The 19,823-nt window shown below is 41.1% G+C and overlaps 1 protein-coding gene across 1 annotated transcript in view; it reads right to left on the bottom strand.

Moving 5' to 3' along the window:
* LOC139698305 (uncharacterized) overlaps nucleotides 1–18,996 on the bottom strand; it is a gene marked incomplete at its 5' end in the record, with an annotated part of 87,667 nt that extends 68,671 nt beyond the window's left edge. The window contains one exon of the mRNA XM_071597189.1: nucleotides 18,559–18,996. Coding sequence (XP_071453290.1) covers nucleotides 18,559–18,996 — 438 coding nt within the window. The remainder of the gene's footprint in view (nucleotides 1–18,558) is intronic.
* Nucleotides 18,997–19,823: the final 827 nt, after the last annotated feature.

The following is a 19,823-nucleotide window of genomic DNA, read 5'->3' on the forward strand; positions in this document are numbered from 1 at the left end:
AAGGTATAACTCCTCTTTCCAGGCGACAATACTAAATTTATTTTTTTAATAAGGTTATTTCAGCAAAAGGAATAACCATAGTGCTAATGAACAGAGATATTTCCAGTAATAATCTGCATGGCTATATGATGTAATGGGAAAAAGGTGTTCAATAGAGAACATTAATAATTTTGATTCAGTTAAACCAGTTATTCATAACCTGATGCATAAATTATTTCTGCATGGCATCGTAATGGGATAGATTTCTTCCTTTAAACTTAAATGAGCATATTCACTATGTTTTCTAATACTATATAAGCCACGTAAGTAAATAACTTTTTTTTATTTAATATGTGGGAATTGCTAGTTTTTCACCACGGTTCAAAACATAACGGATACATGAAAGTGCTCAAACGAAGTTCAAAACCCCTGATTAGCAAAATGTGACAATCTCGTGTAACTAGAGGTGCACAATATGAGGAGAGCTATGAAATCGTAAAATATTCCTCGCAGCAAAAAGTTAATTTGCTTTCGTGTCCCGCTTTAGCCATATCGCATCTTGATCCGACATTATATAGGAATGATTATTATCTCCACTGCGAGCGAAGAGCCGGTTTTGAAGGTATAATTCATGAACTTATTTCTGGGAGAAAATTGGGGCCATCCTAAATTATAGAAATCCAACTGGCAGGGCAAAAATCGAATGCGGACCACTTTTTGGGGGTCCACTCGGTATGTAGGGCAACGAAAGTCGGGGAACGGAAGACTCGGGCCGGACGAAGAGGGAGGAGGTGATGGAGGCCACCGTGGCGGGGGGTAAGGCTGTTGGAGGAGAATGGGTTCAAGGAGCGAGCTGGGAGGAGGGGGACGGGAAAGGGAGGGAAGAAGGCATAGGGTGGGGGGTTTTGAAGTATCCGCAAGGGAAGAGTTGAGGGTAGGATTGGGTCGTGGATGGTGGGGTGCGATGGGGTATAAAAGGATGGGCGTAAGACGGAAGTTCCATGAGGGAATTACGCCATTCATTTTCCGTTCTCTGCTTTCGATTGCATACCTAAACAGGAAGGGCTGTAGAGGTTGGGGATGAGGACTTGGGACGTTTTTCGGAGTCGAATTGTAGAAGGTCTCACACGTCATCTCCCGACTGCGCAGACGCGAGGAATGCTCTGTTCACTGGAGGTTGTCCTCTGTATTTCACAGTCTCCATTCCCCCCCTCTCACTCCACCCATTTCAGGTCATACATCTCAAACCCCCCTTCCCTCCCCATGTCAGTGATAGCACCACTGTGCGACACCCTTCCGACGTTGGTGAGTGGGAGTAGTATATTTTTCCGGGAGGGATCGAGTAATAGGTCTGACGGCTCACCGTCGCGGCACGTACTAACCAAATTTTTCCGATGCTTCCCCTGAGATCGTGTCTGGGGATAATCGAAGATTTGGGTAGGGTTTCATTTGTGTCTGGAGAGATGTTCTCGGTGTGGTTGGTTGTCCGCGGCCGGGTTCCGCAGAGAGTTAGGACGAGTCGAATGGCCGAATTCGCAGAAAAGGCTTCGTCCCGGCGGTGTTATCTCCCGAGGTTCTTCACAGTTTTTGACACCGACGCACGAGCTGTTTTCAAGTGGTGGCGTTGATGTCAACAATCAAACAGAGATTTCTCTGAGCCAGGGGGTCGAGTTCATCAGAATTGGCTTAGTCACTGGAGGAGGACGAGACAAACAGTTGTTGAACTATGATGTTTTCCAGATGCACATCGTGGTTTCACACTCGAAAGCGACTGGCATGTCGTTGGTGAAGTAAGCAAGAGGCAGAAACAGTTAGTGTTGCACGCATAGGTCTATGAGCACAGTCGCTGAATGGCCTCTCTTTAATTTTCAATTATTCTAATTACTTTATTTGCATTTGAACATTTTTATTTAGGAGGCTATGAAAGGACTCCAGGTACATTTAAAAAAATCGGCGAAGATGGACACTTGAACACTCATGAATTCGTTAAATTGTAAATGCACGCTTGGAGGTGTCTTCTTCAAAAGAGGTGAAAAATGATAATATTACCATTATGTTGCTTATTAAACCCACCCCTTCTCTCACGGGAATCAAGGCTTTTCGACGTCCCTTCCCCCCAACCCCATGTTTTTCCCCTCAAACAAAAAAATAACCGTAGGCATTGTCTGAAAGCAACGCCCGTTCGGACACCCGCTGACCCAAAATCGGTACGACACGGGCCCCGTTCCCCCTCTTCCCCTTTTGGAACGCCCCACCCCATTTTTTTCTGATCTTTGCACCTGTTTCCCGCTCTGCCGCGGCCCTCCCCCGCTGAACCACATCCCCGCTGCGTCAATCTGCACCGCGCGTCACCTCCGCACGTCCCAAGCTTACAAACACCCGATCAAAAAAGGGTCTCTTTCTTTATTTCAATCTCTTTCTTTATTTCTTTCTTCCCTCTTGGAAAATTTTACTCAGAGTTTGAAATTATTTAAAAAGTCACCGAGATTTATCATTATTTTTCCATACTCGAGGGTTTCACAAAACTATATGCAATGGTGGCAAAATTACTTCTTTGCGGGTGTGAGGATCCCCAGCGGATATAGCGACGGGCGGCCACCTCGAGGCATGCCCTCGGATGAAATGCTTGCGGTCACTACTCAAGCATGAACATTCTCAAGGCAAGGGATTGAAAAAAAATATCGAGACAATTTGATTTGAAACGCATTGTGGATGTTTGTCATGAAAGGAATATGTCTTGACTGAAAACCCCTTTCCCAGTCTTTTCTCTGAGCCCCTAATCATCATTCTCGTAGATTTCTTTCAAGGGCTCCAAAAAGTGGGGTAGGGGGTGTTAGTTTTTTTTTCTGTGTTGGAAAGCGGTTGTGGTGAGTGACCCCCCTCGGGGCGCGTCTGATCAGAAGTGCAGCTCCCGAGGGCCAATGGAGCTAATCGCGAGCGGAAGCCGTTCGTGAAGGCTGGGTGTGGAGGCTCGGAGAAAGATAATAAAAAAAAGAAGCTAAGCGGACGCCAGAAACAACAAAAGGGGGCGTCCATCCGTCTCTCCCACCCGATTTAAAACTCACGAGAGTCAAAGCGTCCTGACGAGGACATTGGAATCGCTCGGGTCACCCGTCAAAACCGATCTGCAGTGCCTCGGCCGCGCTAAATAAGCGGCCAGCGCGCTTTTTGCTGTCCGTCCCTCTTCCAGCGACAAGCGGATAGGAAAAAAAAACCGAAAGTTTTAGAACGTCGTTTGTAGAGGGCAGCAGTGAGGCATCCGGAGGCCGCATTTTTAGTCTTTTGTTTTTCCCTGTGCTCTGAATCGCTCTTCAAGAGCCGAGACGGAAATAAATAGCTTGGGCGGAGGCGCCGCGATCCCCAGATGGCGCCGCTGGGATGAAGTGTCACTTGTTTGTATTTGAATTGAAAGCGGAGGGAAGGAAGGCAGTGGATTCATTTGGCACAGCAAAGTCTGGTCGTCGCATCTCTCCCATGAAAGGAAAGAGGGATTTTTTTTTCTACAGAGGTTTGAAGGAAAATTTCGGTGAGGGCAGGATTAGGAATTTGTGTTCGGGGGTGGAGCGGGAAAGGATTTTTTTTTGGGATATATATATATATTTTTTTTTTAAGGTGTCGGGGATTTGAGGGAAGGTTTCGGTGGGCAAGAGGGATGGGGAGAGGGAAGGGGGGAGCGGGTACAGGGGGTTGGACGGGGGTACGTCGGCCCCCGTTTCTCACGCCCCCCATCTCCCTCCCACACTCCCCAGGTCCCACCTTGTGGCAAAGATGGTAAAGATTTTTTTTGTTTGTTAAAAAAAGAAGAAAGTCCAAGCAGCGAAGAAGGAGGAGAATGGTTTTAAAACACGCTCTTCTTCTCTTGCTTTCTTGCCTTTTGCGGGAGTCTGTTGCTGTGAGCTGTTAGTAAGGCGAGAGAAAAAAGAGAACAAGGAGGCAGAGAAGGGCAAGTATATAATGCATCGAGGAAAAAACAAAGATACAGTCACGAGGAAGACGTTACGATGGGCGATTCCCGCTAATCCAAACACACGCGCCAGTCCCGTGTGTTTCTTGCCTTCAAAGCTCAGCAATAAAATATCCTTGAGCTGTCTCGGACGCTATTGCGAGAGAGTGATGACAAGTTTAGATCTTGGGTGCCCGGTCCAAGCATTGAACGTGGAGCTAAGCGTATTTATTTCATTACTGTCATCCGTGAAGTGGATGATAGAAGATGATTTACGAAACGAAATGTATTAATTCAGGGTTGAAATTAGTTCATTTGCTCAAGAGTGTTAGATAAGTTAATATTTTACCACTTAGAAACATGCATAAAGTGATTTAAAAAATGTTCGGTCATCATAACGGTCAAAAAATGATCATTTGAATACGCATTAAAAGTGTTTTTGCAGCCAATCCGGCCTGTCATGATTTGAAAATCTCATGAGTTTTGACTAAGGACTTGCAAACAAAGAACACAGTGATGCATAACAGAGATACCCTGGTAATTAACACATTAAGTTTGTTACTATCGGGTCCAGAGTTGTGATATATGTAACAAAGTTAATGTATAGCATTCAAATGCTTGTTTGATCAAATTCCAAGAAACTGCGGGAGATGCCACAGCAGTAACTTTTAACTGAGTCATCCGCTAATATGCATTTCAATGCAATTTTTTTATTTCATTTTGATAGAAGTAACATAGTTTACCAGTAATTTAGTATAAGTTATTACATTTTCATGTAAAAAAAATATGAAAGCATAAAGTGGCACAACTTGGTGATGACATTTTTTGACCGCACGTAACCATTCTTGAGAAATGAAGCCGTATACTGACAGATTATTTATTCTTCCAAAAGCCGCACCCAGAAAAGAGATACATGAATAAATTATTTCATATTATAAAAAAGCTTGATTATTTACTTTTCCGGAAAAATCGCCCAGTTTTTGCGCCATTTAATGGCAGCAAATTATACTTGATTAGCTATGGAAAGATAGAATAAGAAGGATTTATACTAAGTTAATGTGAGTAAATAGTATTTACAAGTATTGCAATACGCCAGTTCATAGAAATACAGTAGAGGAAGAAGTAATATAAATGCAATATGAACTTTAGCATAAAAAGAGTTAGAAGGTTCCCTTATCAAAATGTTATGTACAAATATTTAAGATGTAATACAACATGAATAGCCTTAAAAAAAACAACCACACTGAAACAAACATCAGTAAGCCAAACTCTTATAACCCAAAACTCATGGGATTGTATAGTTGTTTTGATGTTGGTAGAGTAAAAATACCAGAAAACCAAGGGTTCATTCCACAGCAATCGAAAACAGTTACGCTACGATCAAACCGTCCGTGAGAAGTGAGTGAGATACTTTTCCATTCTCAGATTTCGACCAAATTGTTGTGTGTTTACAGAGAAAGGCAAAACTAAATTGCTTAATCGACCTAACAACCACACATCATTTTTACGCGGAGTTGACATAATCAGAAGTTATAAAGCTTTAAATTGTGAACGCTAGAACGAGCCTGTGTACGTAACGCCTCCTTATGAGTCAAATGCTTTGGATAATTTGCCATACTTTAATGCCCATAAAACGCGTCCTATCATTACCATATTATTCAGCAAACTAAAAAAAATTAAGTAAATTTTTAGCTTTCCATACATACACCGTGCGAGCCGCACCTTTAAACTACAGCAAGTAGATCGATAAAACGGAATTCGGCATACTTTTACAAAAAAACCCGGCGAGTTTTTTTGAAAAAGCTGGAAAATTTCATTTTCTTGTCTTATAAGATTATGGGAACGTCTCGCCTCTTAAGGCCTCTTCTCTACTAACTGGACAGGAGCTTTCAGGGCTTTCAATGCTCTCTTGTTTTAACAGCCTCTCTTTTGAGTCATTTATCGAGGACGAAACTCACTCTCTCTTTTCCACGAATGTACTGTTCCTATTCCCTCACACATATAATCCCCACTTTTCCCGACCAGCAAATTGTCTATCGCTTGTTTTCATGCTCCGCGGTGGCGGACGTATTTTTCTTCGCCGTCGCCCCTTGGCGGACTTCCCGAATCGGATTGTCTCACTCCCCCACTTTTCTGTCCACCTCCGAGATCTCTGAACGCTGGTTCCCTTTGTCAATGGCTTCGGAGACAATTACCTATGGCTTTCGGGATGCAGCTTCGGCTAATGGCCAGAGAAACGGAATTAGGGGAGCGGTCAATCTCTCAAGCGCTGTCGCTTTTCCGTGGGGCCGAGGGTGAGACGGAAATGCGACGTTGTCTATCCGAATGGCATCGAAACACCCTTGCTTGCTAACCTTTACTTCCATGAAATACGATGATACATCCGAGTTTTGACATTAATATCGATTCGCTCTCGTTCTGCTTGATTTGTTACGTGCACAATTTTGGCGGTGCTTCGTGGCGTCCTGAATTTTTGGTGATCGATGCATTTTCCGAGATGAACTGAGCGTTCCCTTTTATTGTTTCACCACTGTACTTAAGTGTTGCCGTAAGAGTTCAATTTATTTGTGAATGTGGGCATTTCCGGGGGCGTGAAGGGACGGAATTAGCTTTTTTTACTGCGTTCAGCTGCATTATATTTAAAAAGACATCTCAATTTATCAACTAAATTTTAAATTTTGAAATTTACGAGAGAACACAAATTCAGACTCAGTTTGTAGACGACTAATGTCTAATTACACTGGCAAATCTTTTTCTAAAAAGAAATTATTTTTTTTTCGGCTAAAGAATCCTTCTGATAGTTTGTGCTCGTTAAACAGTACTTTCGCCTAAGCCATGAAGATAGCATGAAACCGTTGACAAAATATAACGAATAAAATCTCTACTTATTACAATTTTTATATACCTATCTGTCTGCCTCAAAATTATGAGTATATATTCGAATAAGTTTCACGTACTAATCCATGCTAAAAATTAACTTAATTAGTGGTAATTGTTAATCGTAAACTTTGAAATTGATGAAATTTTTCCTAGCTTGATTTTATTAAGAGATTTTGGTGGTGATCGCTCATGTTCCACTGATCATATAACTGTATAGACAAAAAATGTTGAAAGTAAATAATGATCTTATACTTAATTACCCAATGCAACTGCAACTCAAAAGCAATGTACACAGACCAACCTGATTTACTATGAAGCTCCTTCCATTATGCTTAAAATATTTAATAATCCTATTCAAATGCCTATTTTTTGGCCACTTCTGAGCTTCATTACAATTTACTCCGGTACATTAATATTGCGATGTTTATGGCACCATTTTTCTGCTTATAAAAATATTAGAATGACATGAACGAAGTAAACGGTAAATTGGAGGTAATACTTCCGGTACGAAGACATTTTTTCTCTTAGTTAGACTTTTCATAAAAGTTACGCATCTTTTTCTTCGTAAGTTCCTTTGGTAACTAATTATTTTTGATCGGAATTCCGTTTCAGATTTCCTTTATGCCTACATTTTGGGTTTTTCGACGGCCATGAACAATTATTCGCTCTATGTCACCCAAAAGGAGCATTTAAATGAAAGCTTGTATTTCTGTAGATTATTTCATTAAAGTAGAGAGATGCCCAGTTCACTCGTCTAAGCGCACCTTATTAATCCGTAAATTTTCCCAGACGTTGCTGCATTTGAAATTTTAACGGGGCTAGTGTGGCTTGAGGCGACATTTATTCAATGCGTTGACCGTCACGCGATTTCTTTGGTCGCAAAATTCTTTGAATCAAGTTTCCATCTTCCTTGACTTTTCTTATGACCTCCTGGTTTGGCCTTGCTTTCCCTTTTTTTTGCTCGATTTTTGAACAGTGAACGAAGAGAAGATTATGTATTTTCAAGCTGTTCTCATTTCCATCCGTTTTGCTTTCATCTCACTCGGGTTTAGGATGGTCAAGATACCTTGAAAAGTGATCCGAATCTTTTTGGAATCAAGTTTTGAGCTACGTATTTTTTCAATCTATGCATCATATTCAAAAATATTAATCTCTACCTTAATATTGTCGCATTACAATGGTAAAGAAATTCTCCTTCCCAACAGAAAAAAATCTGAACGTATTCACGAGAGATAACAAATTTGTTGATAACTTGAAGTGTTCCAAACATGCATGTACATTTTTAAAATGATAATTATTCGTAATCTCTTAAAAGATAGGCATAAAAAGCCGTAGACAAAAATTTTTCCAACCAACAAAAGTAAAACTACTGACATGAAAATGTTCAAGGTATGAACTAACGGGCCAACCTGCTATATTTCTGGAAAATCTTTAGCCGGGTTATTTTTACATATGTGAATTGATGCATAACAGAAAAAGGTATTTATTAATATATATTAACAGTCTAATGTTGCATTTAGCTTCATCTACATGACTTAAAAGCACGCGTAGATGAGCCATCGGTCACACTTAACTAACCTAACTTTTTACAACAAGATTCCCAGTATTAATTGGTGAAATTCATTTATTTCGATAGAAATAAAGATGTTTTAATGTTCTGGTTATCCACTGCATGTTATTTATAGAAATGAAATTTCAACGTGTTGGGTAATATTCACTTTTACGTATGAATTTTATTTGTCACCTAGCGCATGAGTTAAACACGACGGGATGAATTCTACGACTAAAAGAATAGACTGTGTTAAGTGGAAAATAACGTAATTTTTAATGCTGAGTGTCAAATCCAAATCATGTAATGAAACCGCGGTGGTTTACTTATTAAATACATTTATGTTATAGTTATTTTCAAAATTTGCCGAATACTGTATCTAAACGGTGTTGTATTATATTTGTTGCTACTATTTTCCGAACTTATGGAGCTGAAGACGTCATACTACTTTTCACAAGAGGTTTTGAGTACGCACATGCCACAGAAAACCAGGCGATTTTCAAATCTGTCTTCACGGCTAACATTTTTCGTGGAACATCCACTCGCGGGGAAAACGGTTTAGTTTTTATTAGTCCGAAATTGAGTTTTATTAGTCGGAATGACATCGCCCTACGTAGTCACTGGGAATGAGTTTGGCTCTTAACCAATTATTGTATCCGTAGTGACACCTGAATTTCCTGGGAATTTCAGGATGCGAAAAAATGCGGATGAATGAATGTCGTCTATCGCTTCATGGCAAAATCGGCACACCAACGCCCGCCATTGCTCCAGTGCTGACCGCTCTCCTCGCATCCCTCCCCTCTCTTACTCACGCCACTAAGTGTCAGTGCACGTCGCCGTTACAAGGTAATTTTTCTCCGGTAGACAGCACGGGAACGGCTATCTTCAAAGGCCTTTCCCTCCACCGGGCGGACGTTTGGGATAATCTTATTGCGGCTTGAGAGGGACGAGGCCGCACCGGAGCACCCTCGCGCAGGAGTGCGAGGATTCAACCCTTTCGGAGGGGAGGCGGGAGACCCCCCTCTCCGTTCCAACGTCGGAGGAAAGGGCCCGGGATGGCTTACTGCCACTCAATATTTGCACCATCAGAAAAGCGAGGAGAGGAGATTAAGGCCCTTACTGGTTTTATTTACCCCCCAAAAAAAGAAGGAAAGTCCGACTGTACACACATCCATGCCTTCTCTCACTGAGCTCACGCAAAGGAATCGTTCCGTCCCTTACTCAGTTCCAGCCTTTCCATGTTATCGTAATTTTCTTCTTTTCCCCCCCCCCTCCATATCTACCTTCCAGTTTCCACTCCTAAATCCTTTTACGTTTCGTTTTTTTTTATTCTCCGGGTCCCCCGGCTTCATTTAAAATGCCCCAAGCACACAGGAATGGACTGCAGTCGATTTTACCGAGGTGATGAGTTATTTTGTCGGATCTAGTTGGAAACTGCTTGAAATTCAGCGTCGGATGTGATTTGCTCATGTTGTTGTCTCCCTTGATTACAAGCGGAGATTGTCTTTTAACCCTAGGGACTGAAATATTAAACACCTGTCATAATATAACTTACGGTAATGCAAAATAGAAACAAATGAATTCACATATAGCGCTGGTTGCCCTTACTCTCGTTCAGAACTTCTTAAAGAAAGCTTAAAATGAGCTGATTGATAGAATAAGCAGTTGGGTAATTAATCCTAAGATACAAAATACTGTATCTTAGGAATACAGATATTTATTTCTTCGGATGATTTATCTTAATCAATTGTGTCCCTAATGTGCTGACACATTTGAGTTTTGTCTATGGACGATATCATTTACCTGGACAGATTTACTGTGGAGGATTTTGTGTTCGGACATTTCAAAACCACCGATGTTACTCTATTATCCGAAGCGCCCTTACATGTTCATCTTTATGTTTACTTATTAAGAGAATGGCTATTTCTACGGACGAGAAAATAATTCAATGAATTCACTTTGAGATAAATTATTCTCTTGTATTTTTTAATTTGTTCATAGTATGTAGCTCTTTTAAGTACGAAACGCACATCTTCTTCTGGGGATTGGGAAATTCCGTCACCCTTCGTCTGCATCTTCGTGAAGTTCCCTTCATTTAAAAATCATTAAGTGTACATTCGCAACCTGTCGTAATTTAACGTATATTTGAACATTCATGAATTTTAAAGTCGAGCACAAAAGTTTCTGCTCATATTGTACTGGAAGTTTATCGAAGTGTGGTATTGACTAGCCACTGCTTTAACGTTATGAACCGACTTCAACCATGGTGGACATACTGCTGATCGAAAGGTTGAAGGTTCAAAATTCAAATAATTCCTCTGAAGTGTATAGAAAAGATATAAGTAGTGGGTGAAAAGACAGTTGACTAAAAGACTATGACACCATTGGGAAAGCAGAGAAAATTACCTTCCCACCACTACCGTGAATAAATGATCTCAGCCTCCGTTATTATGACGTGAGCTCTATCAATCTCCAGGTTGATGACAATGACTCACGGTCGGCTTTTAATTTTAGAAAGATATATCTCCTGAAAGCCCATTAATATCATTATTCATCCCTACCCTTATTGTTACCTGTCGAACTATAAGGCAGGCATTTAGAGTATTCCACTATAGGTATTTAGAATATTCCACAAAAATAATGGGTTCTTGGTTTTGGATGGCACAATAGACATTCAACCCACATTTCAATTGTTTCGTGTTAAGTGATCGAGCACGAAAATCTTAGCGGTAATTTTTTAAAAAGTTATTTTTGAATTTTTTAAGAGGAAAGCTTCGTGACGACTCGCAGTGAAACAAAATCAATCTCGGAGCAGTAAGCGTTTACTCGAACGGACAATTTCGAGAATGTAGCCCGTAAGGTTGCCTCGCGTCAAGCAGCCACTCGTTGTGGAGTATTGGAACAAGACAGTGATGAGGAAAAAGCATGGGTTAGACATTTCAAATATATTTTTTGCCCTTAATTCACCCATTGTATTATAGAGAGTTAGAATGGATAGGAAAAAAATGGTTATTGGAGAATAACGTCTTGTTGCTATCACAACTGAGCGATAAAACCAATTCCTTTGGATTGGAACTTCAACCCGCGGAAACTTCTCTTGGTGGGACGGAAAGCCCATTGGGCATGCAACAAGGCCAGAAACCATATCCTATAGTTTGGACACAACATTAACGCGAGCTTAAGTGAACGTTAGGCACGAGATATCAGGGTAAAATGAAAACACTTGCCCTAAGCGACGTCAAAACGAAATCAATGCCAAAGCAGTAAAACAGCAATGGGTCTCAGTGCAGCTCTAACGATGCTACTTGAGTGGGCAATGGTAAACTGTTGGCACGCAAAGCGTTTATTGTGCAGCGTTTATTCCGCTACTGGCATGACTATTTGAGCCTGTTTACTGGTGGGACTACTGTACTTCCTCCCCTCGACTCTTAAAACCTTCCCTTGCTCCCTACACGAATCCTCTTTCTTCCGCAGGATCAATTAACTCACTTTCTCCAACCATTACCGGCTGTAAGAAACCGCTCACCATTGCATGTTTAAAAAAAGTCAAGTATATTGTTCTTATGCCGGTGAAAAATTATCATAATTATTTTTAGTTAGACGCCAACTTTATTTTTAATGACTTTGGTCCTTGGCCTCAATGAGTGAGCATGCATGTTTCACTGTATTTTTGAGAACATATTTCAACAAGCGTACCGATTCGTTGCTAGTATTGTTTTGTCATACGCTGGATCGCGTTATATATTACAAGCTCATGCTAAGATTGATCGGGAGCTCTTACTTGAGGCAAAATGAAACTTATCCTTTCCATGAACCTCGTGAAACATATTCGTGGTTTCGAAATTCGTGACTCTGTTGCGTGAACCTTTCGAGGGCCCATAAACATGCGCGCTGGGCACTATTTAATTTTGGCCATTATATAAAATTTTATTCCCAGTTTGCGATTATATTTCTTCATATTAACATTTCGTTAATAAGCAACAACGAGCGCTTGGCGTTTCTTTGGTAACCCCCCCAAGGTCAGTTTTTTGCCCTCTTCCGTGCTGCACATTTATTCGCTCGCCTCAGCCCGTCGCTTCTCCTGGTACTCTTTCGTTTCACCCGGTATTTATTCGAGAAACTTAAATCGAATTTTACATCGAATAGGATTGAGTAAATGGATCTTCGTCGCCTCTAGCCTTTGTCTTTTGGAGTCTTAATGTTACTTCAGGATGGAATCCGCTTGCTCACATATGTTTCACTCACTTCAAGATTGCGGGTTGGGAGAGTCTTAATCTCAGTGTCACGCAAGTGTTTTTAACTTTTTATCTCGTTCTCGTGTTTTTAAAACGTCGATAGCGTAGCCTTGTCCGGCTATTTTCATTTGGTGGTAGGGATGGGACTCGGTTTTGAGGCTGACGCTAAGATCATATTCTGCGTAAACCTCTTACCAACAAGAGTTTTATATGACCAATGCCTTTACAGGGACATATTTTGTGCGCACTTCAACCATCAAGTGCATCTATACGTCATCCGGATGCACAGTATGTATCTCTTCTGGGTTAATGGATATTTTTTCCACTACGCTGAAGTACGGAATGTTTATTTCATGGTCGTCCAATGCGTTCGTTTTTGGTGAGTTTTACTAGAATTAACATCTGAAGCCTGAATGTAAGCATTTTACTACCTTATCTCAATGTTTTTCAAGTGAGAGATAACGTAATGTAACACTTTTTGATTGAGGATCGAAAAGTTAGACCTTGCGAGTAGGTCTCCCTCTTGAACAATTAAGCAATAAAGCGACTAAGAAATTGTACACCACAATGAAAAAATGAAATATCACTCAAGTGATGAACGCAATAGATACACATAAGACTGCTCTGTTTATCTTTACGCTGGTGAATATTTGTTTTGCGAAAGTGGGAATGACTTCCATCGAAGTTCACACCAACGTTGAATATTCCGCAAGCTATGGGAGACTTTGGGAAATTGGCGATTAAAAAAAATTAACGTTCAAAGGAAATAATCTTAAGTATCTTTCATGAAGTTACATCTAAATCCCTATGGTGTAGTAAATGCACTATTAAACGGGAATTCAAACCACTTGACGAGGTAATCAAATAATACAAATTTATTTATTTGATAATACTTTCAACTTTCCAAGGAAGACAACTAATTTTATCGTTGAAACAACCGTCTGTTTCTAGATTGTGTCGCTATCTGCAAGCTGATTATATTGGATTGTTGTTGTGAAAAAAATACTCTTGGCAATGGATGGCAAAATTAATTCGCCAATTCAGCCTTTTTTTCCCACCCCAGAGGGATGATACCGTCGTCTGGTGAGAAAACTGCCTAACCCACTTAACTTTCAAAATGTTGCGTCTCACGTTTACATGAAATTGATTACACCGTCCACGATGCCAGGAAGTTGTTAGTAATTTGAAGTATTTTGGACTGGGTACTGAGGATCCGAGTGCTCCTGTTTGAAAATCTATACCTTATCCCTTCTGTTTTCGTCTCTCCTTGGCCATTTCTTTCCCACCTCAAATCTCTCTCCCATCCTAAGTTCCCTTCTCTTCCATATCGTCCTCATCTGCCTTCACGCCTTTCCCCATCACCCCTGCCTCCTCCCACGCCCCTTTTGCTTCGCCGCCCCCATCTACGCCCCCTTCTCCCCCAACCGTCTCCTCACAAACGAATTTCCCCTCCGCCCCTCGCTTTATCTCCCCTTTCCTGCCAAGAGCCCTTGTCCAAGGAGAGCGGCAAAGAGAGGGATTGAGGGAGGGGGAAGGGTGAGTGGGACCCTACCCATTACAATTCTACCTTATCTCTTCACGGCAGGAGGGCGGGGAGGGGCGGAGAGGGCTGAGGGATTGAGAGCGAGAAAGGGGAACCCTACAGCTTTTACTCCGACCCCCTTTTCTGCACGCCAGCCTTTGCCGCTTGATTTCTAGTTCCGCCGCAGTGTGGCCGTGGCGGTGCAGAAGGAGAAAGAGGGGTGTGTGGTGAGGTGAGGAGGGGGGATGAACGGGGGGAGGGTACGGGGGAGAGAAGTTGAAATAGGGTGGGGAGGAGGGTAGAGGAGGTTCCTAGAGGTGGGAGTACGGGCGAGGGGAAAGCGGGGCTGAAGTAAGATCAGCATTGGGTTGTGCGGAGGAGTGGGGCGGGGAGGGTTGCCTTGATTACTCGCGCCACACGGACTCCTCTCTTTCGGTGATCCCCGAGTTTTCACGGATCCATTCGGTTCATTCCTTTCCTCCCCCCCCACCTCAGCGGTTCCCCGGTACCCTCCCTCTCCTCAATCCCACCGGCCTCTGGATCTCCTTTTACAACTATCATTGGCTGTCTCCCATTAATCCCTACTTTCCATCCTCATTTCCCCATTTACTCCCGCCTTCCCTCAACCGTTTCACTCAACCCATTCTCCTCCTCACCCCCGCCAAACCTCCTCTCTTTTGAAGTTAGTTTCCTTGTTTATTTTCGTCTCCCGTACTGTTTTATTCCCTTTCCTCTTGGTAATGCGAACGTCCCCGGCCTTCTTCATTTTTCTTTCCCTCCTTTCTCTTTATCTCTCTCTCTCTCCTCCCGGTGTTTTCTCGGGCTTTTCGCGACCTGGTGTGTGTTTTCGGGCGTGGGTTCCGGCGAGGGTGTCTGCTGCCAGGTTCGCTTTGGGGATTTCCTCCCAAAGCTCTTTTAAAATATTTTTGTTTGTTTTCTTCGCGCCAATTTTCTGTTTCCTCGATTTATTTCATTACAATCTGCGGGGTCTTCAAATATCTTAACTTCGTTATCCTTTGGTCGGATCACGACGACGATAAATGTTACAGCCGGTGTCAAGGATTTTTTCACTTGGGCAAAAAAAGAACAACAGTCCTTCACCCTGTATCTTTCCCGAGTTATTTCATCTTTCGTTGCTACAGTAGTTGGTTGTATATAATAGGGAAGGACACGAGTAACTGCAAAATCTATTTGACAATAATACGTTTAGCTACTTTCTTGGTTTTTAACGTGTTGTGCTTTAGAATACAGAATATGCTTCCTATATTAAATATTTCCTCTTTTCCGTTCGTTTATCCCACCTTTTCTTCATTTATTTTCATTTTCTTAGCTAAATTCTACTTTATTATTTCCTCATAGCTCTTAGTCAACTGTGGGTTGACAGTATGGGTGGGCACGAGAAAATGTTCCTTAAGATGACGTGGGATTAAAACAGGGTTTACATCTAACGCGAATTTTTGCTCTCCCTTACCGCTTGTAATTAACTAGTTATTTACTCTGCTGATTCATCTCTCACACTCAACTATCCGACCTCCTAGATTGATTGACCTATTAATGCTGAACTAGCTTTCGAGGTTTGCTTAATGTGGGGTATTTTGTGTTTCAACGCTTCTCTAGCGTTGCAGTAAGGTTTTTAGAAACGAAAACGCTCCCTGCCTTCCGAGAGATAAGAGTCATAAGAGGCCTTGCACGCAGCAAAACTCGAGTAAACTCAGCATCAACGAATGTGGTCAACAAAAATTTCTTTTTCTGATACTTATTGTATTCATTTGTCTTCGCTGAGCTCTAGCGCCGTATTTTGTTTCCTTAGGTCAATAAAATGATAAATTTGGGGCAGTTGGTGAAGTAATAACCCCAGAAGTAAATATTTTTCTTTTCGTTCCGAGGATTGTAAAACAAATGGAACGAACTCCTATTCACGCAGAAATATATTGAGGTTCCGAAACGATACCTTATTTTACGGCAGGGAAGAATGCTTTCGTTTTTCCTTTTGCCGAAATTTTCTATTAATCTGACATTTTCCCTGAAGACCGTGTTCTATATATGGTATCTATTTCCAAATGGTATCATATTTTTTTCGAACCAAAGAACTATTAATTGATGCATTACTCTGTATCATGTTTCCATAGTGAAATGCATCAACATGTCATTTAAGTTATCAATGCTGCTGATTCTTCGCTTTACTTCGTCCCTTGGACCATCCAGTGCATCAATCAATCAATCATTTCACCACCTCGTTGTTCGATAAACGTTAGTGAGATGTATTGACTCCTTATTTCTCTTGGTCCAATAAAACTAATATATATATATATATATATATATATATATATATATATATATATATATATATATAATGGGCTGACACAATATAACACAAATAGAAAAGAATAGACACATTTAAAAGAACACTCACACGGTAAATTGTTCGAGCTTTCGAGGCCTTCTTCAAGAGAGTCTCTTGTGAAGAAGGCCTCTGAGAGGGCCGAAAGCTCGAACAATTTACCGTGTGAGTGTTCTTTTAAATGTGTCTATTCTTTTCTATTTGTGTTATATTGTGTCAGCCCATTATTGTGCCGCTCGTGTGAGTTTTTCCGTATAATCGTATATATATATATATATATATATATATATATATATGTATGCAAAAACACAGATTTAGATTTTTAGAATATAGAAACACAAAGAAAGGACACTCACAATTTGTTATTTGACGTTTCGACAGCACGGCTGTCGTCTTCAGAATCAAGGTTCTGAAGACGACAGCCGTGCTGTCGAAACGTCAAATAACAAATTGTGAGTGTCCTTTCTTTGTGTTTCTATATTCTAAAAATCTAAATCTGTGTTTTTACATATTTGTGCGTCGCTGAAGAGCGTTCCATTTCGAAGATATATATATATATATATATATATATATATATATATATATATATATATATATATATATATATATATATATATATTTGTACACACGAGCAGCTGACAAAGGAATATGCCACCGCAACAAGTGATTGAGCAGTAGAAATATATAACAGACGAAGAATCTTAGACCCATTGTTAAACTTCACCGGAAATGGTCGCGGGAATCAGCTGATTTCATTTGCAATGCTCAAATAAAAATCGTCTGTGCTTATTTAAGAAAGCAGGTCAACTGTGCGTTGGCGTACACGCTCCAAATTTGTTAGCACGCTTATTTTGCTGGTATCTGAATTAAAATACTTTGATTAAGAAGAGAAGGGAGACCTATTGCGAAGATTTTAAGTACGACGTGTTCTAGATAAATAGTTGATGGGAGGTGATAAAAAATATCCTTAGGTCTGTTTATCCGATGATCGTGATCGGAGAACGTTTGAACGTTTTGGGAAGTTTTATATTTTACCTCTTGCAAATGATACTGCTTTGCGTTCGCTTGAAGGAACACCCTTGTTTTCGTGACTTCAGATGATTTTATGGTTTCAATTCCTATTTTAATTCTATATATACTTTTTCTATGTTTGACCCTTGGATATTTGCAATAGCTCTTGACTGATTTCAGTCGTGGTATAGTTGTGCATAGTGACTATACCTGATTTAATAAAAAATTGATTTTCATGATTTAAATCCGTGATACGAGACTAAACTCGTACTAATTACTTTAGACCAGGTTCAATACTTGAAGGCAGTCAATAAGTTACGTATCCAATGGCCAAAAGTATTGACGCGTATCTTCATAAAGCTGCATTTACACCGTGCTTTATCTAGCCGGTCAGGGTAAAGGCCGATTATAGTTTTGATTATCAGGATTAGAGGCGGGTCATCAAATGGTTAGCGTCGTAAAGACGCTAGTGTGCGGTAAATCAGGGAAATGGATGCCGTTGTGCCGTTTTCACAGCGCAACGACATATACCCGATCCCAAACGCCTACGATAAAGGATCCCTTTCGTAATTAGGGACACGAAATCAGGTATCCCAGTTTCACATGGCCGTAAAATGGAAAAATATGGCCCTTATTATGAAGTGAACGTCTGAGTTTTGTTACATAATGGGCATGCACTTAACCGCTTCAAGAAATGGGGTAAATCGTTGGCCAAAAGCCATTATCCGGTTTAATGGCCGCGACGGAATACGCGCGGAGGACACGATTGGACGACTACCTCGCGAAACCATCATCGTCCTCCGTTCTTTTCAAAGTGCGACGAGGCTCGCGAACCGGCGTGATCGCAGATCGACGATTTCTGTGGAAAGTCCCTTGGTTTTCGACGGTAGAGGTATACTTTCTGGGTAATATTTGAAAAAATGGGAAAGAAAAACAATCAATCTTAATAGAGACAAGGATAGAGTCGCCGGGCGAGATCTTTGAGGGCTCCCGACCCTACACGATAATTCCGGGGTAATGATGAAGTGGGTAGGTATACTTGTGGGAGAATGGAGGGTAGGAGGATTGATGACTCTTCCGGCGACCCCGACCACTCACCCTTGCAGCGATCGACGTGGTGGGTTTCTCTAGCAGATCCCACAGGCACTTCTGGTACTGCGCGCATTTGCCGTCGCCGAAGTCCTCCTCGTCTCGCTGCCTCAGCGACTCGGCCTCCTTCCTCATCTCCTCGTGGACGTGTTCTTTTCGCTGGTGGTAGCGGTGCTGGCAGCACGACTCCAGGTACAGCTCGTCCACGCCCCAGTATTCGAGGTCGTCACCGAAGGCTAGCACGCACATGTCGTCCACCAGGTGGAGCTTGCCCGTGCGGTAAAAGTTGAGCACGGCCCCGAAGGAACGAGGGTGGCGGTCGAAGAAGTACTCGTTCTCCGTGAGGCAGTAGTCATCGCAAAGCTCTCGGAGGGCCTCGTGGGTATTGCAGTCGCGCAGTCGGCCGAGTCTGGTGTGAGGCAAACGGTCGAGGGTCCGCCACAGCACCTGCAAGGAGGCGAAGGTGATGAACGTATCACGTCTAGTTCACTCTGCACTATCGCGTTATTGATATCGGTTGAAATAGATATAAGAATGGGAAAATGACTGATGTTTGCCGAGGCGACCCGTTTTGCACCAATAAAATATGCTCTCGGGCTTCCCCGATGCGTACCGAATATTTTTACAAAGCATTGCCGTCCAGCCTTTAGAGAATATTATCACCTTTTATTAAATTTAGGTGCCAGATGGAACTGTTTTCACTTGAAAACAAAATTAAGTAATTTTTTATGTGTGTGTGTGTGTATATAGAATATATATATATATATATATATATATATATATATATATATATATATATATATATATATATATATATATAAATATAAATATATATATATATGCATGGATATTTATATTATGTTTATGAGCCTCCTCCTGCGAATGAACTTCTTTCATATGTACTAATGTTTGGCTTTAACATCTCTTTGGCATCAACATCATTAAGATAGAAATACCCCTAGGAAAAAATGCCACCGTCAATAATATTATACGATCGTAATGAACTATACTTGTGGAAATATTAATGGAAGCATTGATAGTAGCGGCGGTAATTATTTTTAGCTTAGGTGCTCTTTTTAATTTTCTTAACTTATACCATTTAGCTTAAAGAATATTTTACTTTTGCTATTTTTATTATACGGTGTAGCTATGGTAGCAAACGGAAACAATCCATACGAGTAACTGTACAGATTACTCATTTTTCTGATATTATAACACGCCTTAAGGAGGTGTAAATATTCATCACCAGATTTAATTAAATATAGAAATGTGAA

This window comes from Hetaerina americana, unplaced genomic scaffold, assembly GCF_022747635.1.
Source record: "Hetaerina americana unplaced genomic scaffold, ioHetAmer1.1.p SCAF_81, whole genome shotgun sequence".
NCBI lineage: Eukaryota > Metazoa > Arthropoda > Insecta > Odonata > Calopterygidae > Hetaerina > Hetaerina americana.